This window comes from Mya arenaria, chromosome 6 (assembly GCF_026914265.1).
Source record: "Mya arenaria isolate MELC-2E11 chromosome 6, ASM2691426v1".
NCBI lineage: Eukaryota > Metazoa > Mollusca > Bivalvia > Myida > Myidae > Mya > Mya arenaria.
In genome coordinates this window covers 43,161,531-43,170,776 of record NC_069127.1, presented here as the reverse complement: position 1 = coordinate 43,170,776, position 9,246 = coordinate 43,161,531, and the positions used below count along the sequence as shown (strand labels likewise).

At 33.5% G+C, this 9,246-nt stretch overlaps 1 protein-coding gene across 1 annotated transcript; it reads right to left on the bottom strand.

The window, feature by feature from the left end:
- Positions 1–2,153: 2,153 nt before the first annotated feature.
- LOC128239323 (uncharacterized) lies at positions 2,154–5,957 on the bottom strand. The gene is made up of 3 exons (XM_052955926.1): positions 5,796–5,957; positions 4,342–4,429; positions 2,154–3,458 (listed from the first exon to the last, which is right to left on the bottom strand). Exons 1-3 carry the CDS (start codon positions 5,953–5,955, stop codon positions 2,810–2,812), a joined length of 897 nt encoding a protein of 298 aa, XP_052811886.1. The 5' UTR covers positions 5,956–5,957; the 3' UTR covers positions 2,154–2,809.
- Between the last annotated feature and the right edge of the window lie 3,289 nt (positions 5,958–9,246).

Here is a 9,246-nt window from a genome sequence, read left to right as displayed (position 1 = left end):
ACCGTATAAGACTGTAGTATATCACAGTTAATATTTTAGCATTCACCAATCATTTAATATTTTTGCGCTTTCTGCTAAATTCACGGTAACAATCTTGTTATCAGTAGTTAATATTTTTCATTTATGCGTTATTTAGGAAGAAGTCTAAGATTTATCAGTCAATTTGTTTGTTTGTTATACATGTGTATGGATTGATTTTGAATAAGAGTGTCACTTTAAAATTATGTGTTTTAGTAGGCATATAACGTCTTGCAGTAAAATATAGTACACTTTGAAAAGTACAAGTATAGTATCAGGAAAATATTGACATCTGAAACATGCAGTTTTGACTATAATGCGTCGGAGATATTTTCCTTTGCGTTTAATTATCAAGGTCTTGCCATTTTTTATCAATTTTCCAAATGTTTAAATCGTTTAACGAAATATTCACTCAAATATACCTTAATTAGTACAATAGAATAATTTTCAAACATGTTTTCAGCAAAGATATCATCGTTTCAGCTGCAATATACACTTGATGCTGCATGTATTACTTATCTAACAGGATTACGGATGCACATATAAAACATTTAAAGTGTATTTTAAATAATAAAAACAATTTACCTTATTTCACAAAAAGAAAATATTTCTGTATGAAGAACGCAATCAATGATTACTTACGACACGCCTGGTTTTGGCTGTTTCCATTGCAATTGGTCGCATGTGATTTGGCTGGAACATGTTTCAATAAACATACGGTTAAACGGAGGGTTACAGTGGACATTACAAAGGATTATTTTTGTATTTTTTTATTATTATTATTAGTATTATTATTATTATTATTATTGATTTTGAATGAAATAACTGCTGCCGTTGCCATGATAAGGCTTATAGTACTTTCAAATGAAAAAGAAAAAAAAAACATGTTGACATTGTCTTAAAACTGTTCTTTTTTATTCAAGCTGTTGAAGGTATACTTATATTGATTATCATATAGGTAAAACACTCACCGGCAAATAAAACTACACAGTAAAGAGCCAACCTCATCCTGCTGTGTACAATATTCCTTAATGCGTTCGGTTGTTTACAACGGGTGGCTCTGTCAAAATGACGGGCCATCTTCAAATTATTATGGATTGCCCCGTGGTATAATCTCCTCCTTATGAGTAAAGACATAAATCGACGATTCATTGATTGTTTAAGTAATTGACAGTCACTCATCTTAGCATCGTTACACCCGCCAGCCCCTGTATATCAAATGCATTTCATAGTGTCAACAAGATAAAATATTACCCCTTTCAAGTTGACCAGTGCTCTTGCGTGGGCATTTTTATTTATTAATCAATAAATATAACTAAAGTACGATTTATTGTGTATCGGAGAAGGTTGGTATTACATTCTAAACATAGTAAACTCACAAACTTATTTAATACCAAGGCTTTTCATTCACGCCCAAAAAGTTAGATCTTTTTATTATAAAAATGGCGGATTGGAGACTTTATCGAAACTCATTTATTCATAGTACTCGTGCATATTCAGCCGGTGCTGTCAATGTGTCTTATTTATTGCGTGTGCAAAGAAAAATAGATAGAAATACTAAATGTGCATGAGTGTGTGTTTCACATATGCTAGAACCGTCCTTGTCAAACGAGTTATACTATTTTTTCCCGAATATAGCTTATGAAATGTGAATTCTTAAGAGTGTTTTGAGTTGAACTTTGACAGTACTTGCCTGCGAATTTTAGCTTGGCTACTTTAGTCGGCCTGTTGTAGCTCATGTTGTGCATGCCTTCCAAGCGTCAGTATTCTAAGCCCTTACATGCTCTTGGCGTTTCGACTAATGTTGGTTTTCTCCACGGATGCATTATTAGACTAATGTTGGTTTTCTCCACGGATGCATTATTAGACTAATGTTGGTTTTCTCCACGGATGCATTATTCGACTAATGTTGGTTTTCTCCACGGATGCATTATTAGACTAATGTTGGTTTTCTCCACGGATGCATTATTAGCAACGCATTTCTACACCAACGGGCGTTGTGTTCATGACTTCATGTTACCCTCGTATAGGATATTTACAGTTTTAGCCTTACTTTTTAACCAAATAATGTGCCAGTGATTGTACAGGTATTAGTTTATGGGACTTTATTTAAAACGTATTTATAGTTTGTTTACATTTGGTAAATATTAAGAGTAGCATTATCAAAGAAAGGGCAGTGAATATGAATAGTACAACTGGTTAGGTATATAAATCATGAACTTGTTGATTGATCGACAAACTTTGATCGACAAACTTTGCCGTAACATCAATACATATATGTGTAAACATTACAATGTGCTCATATGAAGTGTAAATTTTGTTTTCGATATACATGTAGATATAATGTCAATATTAGTTCTCGTTCTTCATTTTTCAAAACTGTTAACCTAATAATGTTTATAGACAAGTGTCAAACACAATTAATGATGTTAAAGTGAGCACACGTCTCATTTATGCAATCTCCCGTTCTCCCTTTACAGTACCGTTCAGATTTTCTTGTTACACATGCGATAAATCCATTTGCATTGCACTGTCTTTGCGGAACATTCATAATTGATATGTCACAGCTCAGTTAGTATGCTCAAGGACAAAGTACTCATGCGTTGGATCTGTCGGCGCGTCCACAACCTTGAACTCTGTACGGTCTTTCTCTGGCATTGCTACTACTGCGTAGTCGTATACAGCTTGTTTAGAACGCTGGTTAGCATTCGGTTCCAGAACACAATAAGTGTGTACTTCGGCTTTGTTATCACTTTCAGCAGATGTCATAGAACTTTTGCCATTTTGAGCGTCACGATGATGTTTTTTTTCCTTTTGCAGCGATTGTTGTTTCTTTATTCATCTGAGTATAGTTGGCAGTTGCCTTTGTTGGTTTCTGCGCATCAGCGCACTGTTTATCAGGGTTTGGTTTCTGTCCGTTTAATCCAGCCTGGTTAATGTGCGAATATGTATTATATCGATCTTCCTTTTCTGCCTTAGGATGGGTAGGATCCATTTGTGCATGGTTGTATGTGTCGTCACATGATTCTTCTTTTTTGTCTGTATTTTTTCTAAAACAAAACTCTTCCAATTGGTTATAGGTTGTATTTGTGTCCTCGGTTTCCAATGTCTCAACCGGTTTGCCATTAGCTATGTGGGAGTAAGTGTTGTCAAACAACGCGCCTTTAGGTTTTGGAATGTGTGAATAAGTAAAATCAACGGCTGTAGATAGTCCAATGTGAGCGTAGGCGTTACCTTGTGATGTGTTGGTATCTGGAATGTGTTGCCGCGATCTGTTGTATTCGCCGTCCACCATTTCGTCTACCACAAGGTCATTATGCTTGACAAGTCCACTGTCTTTGCTAGACGATGAAACGGTGTCATTCACGTAGTAGGCTTGGTTTGAATGGATCCTACTGTTTCTTTCCTTGTCGTTATTTTCTTTCTGAATTTTCCTTTTTCTAAAATTATTTTAAAATAAATATACTTTCACATAACAAAAATAACATACGGTCTTACTTATCATAGAGTTTAATTGAATAAAATGACAAAATGAATTAGATGTATGCTCAGCGACCTGATTTTCTTTATTCAGATTCCAAACTTAAACAAGAAAATGTGTTAAATGTATTGACGATTTTACTTCTTGTCAACGTTATTGCTATACGAATCTCTTGTATAATGAATTATTTCTTCATAAAATTAACGTACAAACACATAATGCGTCAAAACCCACTTCCTATATACACCAGTTGACGTACATAAGGTTTCATTCACATGCAAACGAGGAGATCCGTTTATATATAGTATGTTGACTTGTTTTATTTTCATGATGATAAATGGAAGCTTAGTGAAAGTATATTGGATTTTAGTTGAAATGTAAACACTTCCGACTGTTGTGATAATACCTTTGTTAAGGATGAAACCTGTGTAGTGCACAAATAATGATTAAAACAATTCAAAATATAGCCATGCTTGGGAATCTATGACCATGAACATGTCATGATTAGGTTCAACAAATGTGCATGCCCTTACTGAAGTTTGAAAATAAATGTTACACCAAATTATCAGACAAAGCATCAAAGTAATTGTAGCTAAATGTTGTAATATTCATTTTACAAGTAGTGTTGTTGTTTTTTAAAAACAAAATTCTCGAATATCTTATTAAAGAGTTCCATACCTTTACAGGGAAATCTACCTTTAATCTCTATTTTCGAGATACATCACTTCACTATTTCCAAGTTTAATTGCTACGGGATATCCTTTAAACATGCTTAAATTTTATATTTCTGGAAAGCTTTAAATTTACATTGAAATACAAATTTTGCAACTAAGGGAATCTACCTGTAAAAGATCAGTAGTCCAATACTTGCTATTACAACCATGACCAAACCACTGACAGATCCGGCTATAACGGCAACAGGCGCTGACCCTTTAAGAATTTTTTTTAAAAAATCAAAGCGCTGAAATGCTTTTTGCCTGCTACGTTTCGTAAATAGAGTCATTTCAGTTTAAAATAAAACAACAATACCTAAATATAGTATATGCATGCTTATGAATTCCTTCGCAAATAATTTTAGAGTTTTATGCTGATACTTGATTAAATCAAAACCATGGTAAAATCTAATCTTCAAACATGACTGAGTCGTATTTAATTACTACCACTGTATGGCCGCTTAACCAAATGCATCAAATGAAATGCATTGGGCATGTTAATTAAGTTTATGTTTAAGGTCTCTTTTTACAAATTAATTCGACAAATGTTAAAAATGTTATGCCGATCTGTCTATGTAGATTGCGATTTACGATAAGCGGCTATCGGGCTACAGCTTAATGATCGATACAACCTAAACAACCATAGCTTAATTCATAGCTGAATCATATTTAAATCAAACATTAAGCATTGACCATTGCTTTAAATTTAAACTATTCATGTCGGGGTAAGTAAGAATCACGCAAGGCGTAGCAGAACAAATTGTTTTAAAATGTTGTTAAAGGTATTATATTTACACAATGGTAATAATATCATACGTTTATTAGGCACATTTTCATTTACTCAACTTTCCGTCGCATAATTTATAGGCACTTTCGTAAACAATAAATATAGAAAATCAATCATTTGATGACCGTGAATTAAAAACTTCCCTTTGTACGTTTTCCATTACCTACCGACGAGATATCAACACTGATGCAGATTTACATCAAATGTAGATATTGGATTTTTAATGATGTGAATATGCTAGACTCTAAACATTTCATGTAAGAAAAAGAAGAGAGAAACACAAACAATAATCATGAAGTCTTTAAAAACACATGCCCTTGCCAAAGATGAACTCCAAAAGGTTCCGCTATACTCAGTTTGTACCCGTTCTATTATTTTAGCACGTGCTCATTTCAAAACGGGGGTTTTGATTCCGATAAGCAAATGCATACACGTTTGTTGACTGTACAATGCAAATAACAGGACAAGCTCAAAACACAAATGTTCAAATAGTTATGTACCCTTTTAAGAGGACCAATGTACTGGTTCAAACGACACTTCGATTACGGCCTAGGAACAGTCAGTCAAACAAGAGTTCACTAACGTACGAGTTCAATGGGGGTTGAAATAAGTATATATGCAGTAGCTCACACTTGTCACAACATTTCTCAATATTGCAATACAAAGATGCTGTTAGACTTAATACATTGGAATTTATAAAAAGGGATATGCTAAGTAATAAGGACGTCTGGACTTATATCGGATATAAAACATTCTAGATAATGAAAACGAACATATTATTTGTAAGAAATCTTACCATTAGGTGTAAGAGATGAGGGGGTAGATTTTGTTTCTACAGATGGTGTTGTTGTATCGGATGGGTGAACACTAGTTGACCGTGTATTTGAATGCCACGACGTTATCGATATTGTGGCATTTGTTGAAGAATACGAAGATGATGGATAAGATGTTTCCATATGCGAAGTCACTGAAAAGGAAATACTATTGGGTATTTTGGGGGTTCGTTTAATGTGATAGATGACCTAAGTAGTTGAATTATCTGTTCGTTTGAATATGAGTGGCCATTGTCCTGATAGGAAGAGATGATTTAATTAATAGAGCCTTAATTCATATGGAATCTAAGAAAAATCTTCCCAAAGGTCTAATATTACTGATAATAATTTGCATCGACTGTATTTGTCAGAAACATGTTCAGTTTATTTCCATGCCATTGTTTTCAAATAAGACCCACACTCTTCCATCTCTAGACCACCTTCATATTTGTTCACAAGAACAGTTTATACGCTTACCTCTTTACCATTATCAAAGAAATTAAAAGAAAACACACGAATTTATAGTCTTAATAATTAAATCAGGCATTACAATGTTTTGAGCTTGGTATACACGAATTTATAGTCTTAATAATTAAATCAGGCATTACAATGTTTTGAGCTTGGTATACACAATTTCAAAAAGTAAATATTCTCTAACTGTTAACAGCCAAAGAAAGTTTTTGTATATTCCAATATACCTGTTTCTTATTTTACATTCCAGCTTAAAAATAATCATCCATTTTTATCATTTCCAAAATATACCAACTGAACGTTTACTACGTTAATTTGTATTATTCACAATATAAGTTTCATAACTTCTGACTTTGTCATTCGAAGGACCTTGGTTTGTTCCCTGATTAATTTCAGTCAAGAATAGTCGAATGATCTGTGCAGTTAATCAGGTCATCCATTTGCCTTATGTTAAAACATAAATGCATATGTCTAAGGTATCATTCTTTATCTTGACCTATAACGCTTTGAAGAACGGACTGTATACGTTTTGCTAAAACATTTGCTGCTATTCTATAACTAATAATTAATAAACATAATGGTTGACAGTTTTGGAGATTCTCTGTGTCTCTTCTTTATAATTGCGGATATACATCTTTCCTTTCAGCTAATGATATCTGCGGTTGCAAAAATAAGTATTCACTTTTTATTCTTTAATATCTCCGATTTCAAATCTAAGATCAGTCTGAAATTTGGTATACTATCTACATGCATTATTTCTCAAGCGCATCAAATATCCGTTTGAATTGGAGTAATTTCGATTGTATAGGGATTATGACATTACGATATATTTGCATGTGCAACCCATGGAAAAGTCTACATGTCAACCAAACTTTGTTTGGCCACTTTCTTTGTACTTTTTGACGGTAATTGAATTCAATAGTAAAACGGTAATGCATTTAGTAATGGTTAAAGGTTGTTAGTATGTTCTTACACAAACAAATGGTTTGATGCGACACAGGGGCATAACCATTTATTTTGTGTAAATACATACACACAATCTTAATAAAAAATATCAAGTTAAAGCCAATTCATGGCGGGTAAGCATTGGAGCCATAACATTTTGTTATGTGTTGAAAATGCTCCAACGCGTCTTCCTTTATAGTGCCAATGAGTGGAATATGGATGTAAACAGTGAGTATGGTTTCTTATTTTTCATTTTTAGGGGTTTACGAGTAAATTTAAAAATTGGAGAATGTAGTTCCACATAGGAATGGCCATGAGTTGTTCTAAATGTAAAAGTTCTGAATAAAATTTAATATCTGATCGTCTATAACTTGCATAACTTGCTAGACGTTAGTGTTGACAACGTAAAAATCTGGATTTTCGTGAGAATTGTCTCGTACCTCAGGTTTAAGTATTTTCTTTACATGTGTGTGGCTTTTTTATTGACAAAAGGTTGCCGCGTTACAAATTTTTGAACTTTATTTGTTATACTTGCTGCACTATGCTCTATTTTCTGAACGTTGTGGTGCCAATGAATAGGTTGTGGTGCTCATGAATAGTAATTTAATAGGAAACGAATTGTAAGAACTGTAGGAATATCATAACTGAATTTTTATCATTTTCGATCTTTTTAAAGTATGACCTACTACCACACAGCTTCGCGGACTTTAAGGTTCATTTGGTGTCTAATAATTAATACTTGATAGCAAATGGTCGTCGTAATTCTAATTCTGTATTTCCAGGTATTATAAGGCAAAAATCTAACGATTGTGTTTACATATTTTCAGATGGGTGTCTTTAAAGGGAAAAGGAGGCGGGGCTATTCATGTCGAGAAAAAAATCACTCCGTAGCTCAAAATTTGCAAGAAAAAGTATTTTACAGTCATTCACCTTCATAATAAACAAGCACTTTAGGTGATTGACTGTAAAATACCTTTTCTTAGAGATTATGCTTTGTAAAACGGATTGTTGATAAAATATTTGCTGATAATGAATATTTGAAAGAGATAAAGGTCGCCAGTTTTGGAGATCTGGGTCTCTTTTTCATATAATCGCAAAAATACACTTGTCTTTGATCTAAGGATACATGACCGCCGGCCCGTGAAAACGTCCCATATCGCATATATTATTCGGTTGCAGTAGAAAGTGTTCAATTTTTTTAAATATCTCCAATTTAAAAAACAGTGATCAGTTTGATCGTTGGTATACTATCTATATGTAGCATTTTCTAATGTATCAAATACACATTTGAATTGTCATTATTACGATTGCAAAGCGATTATGACATTACGATACATTTTCATGCGAAACCCATTGGAAAGTACGGAATTCCGTTAGGGCCATCGTGGTTTCGCGCTGTCGCCGTAAGAGAATCGTGTTTTCGCGATTTCGCCCTTAGGACGACAGCGCGAAACCGCGCTGGCTCTAATGGAACACCGTAGGAAAGCTACATGTCAACCAAACCTTATTTGGTCAATTTCTGTGTGCCTTTAATGAAGGTAAAATCACATCAGATTTCAAAGCGTTAAATTGAAATGCCAAGACTTACTGAAAATAAGCGAGTAAAAGCATTGGTGATGCTTGCTCGGGGTGAAAGCTTAAAGTGACACTCTTATTCCAAAATCAATACATACACATGTATAACAAACATCAATTTTAACTGATAAACCTTTAACTACTTACTAAACAATGCATTTATGGAAAAAATATTACTGATAACAAGGATGAAACACTGTATTTAATAACAGTAAACGCAAAAATAATAAATGATTGGTGAATGCTAAAAGATTTACTGTGATCTCCTATAGTCCTATAAGGTAGAAATACCGTGTTGTATACACATTTCATTCAAATTAAACTCTGTATCCTTTATAACAACAATTGTTTTTGACATTTATTAATTCCTTTTGGAATATTAAAACAATAGTATTAATTGTGGTAAATCTTATTTGGGAGTATGAGTGCATCATTAACTGACGT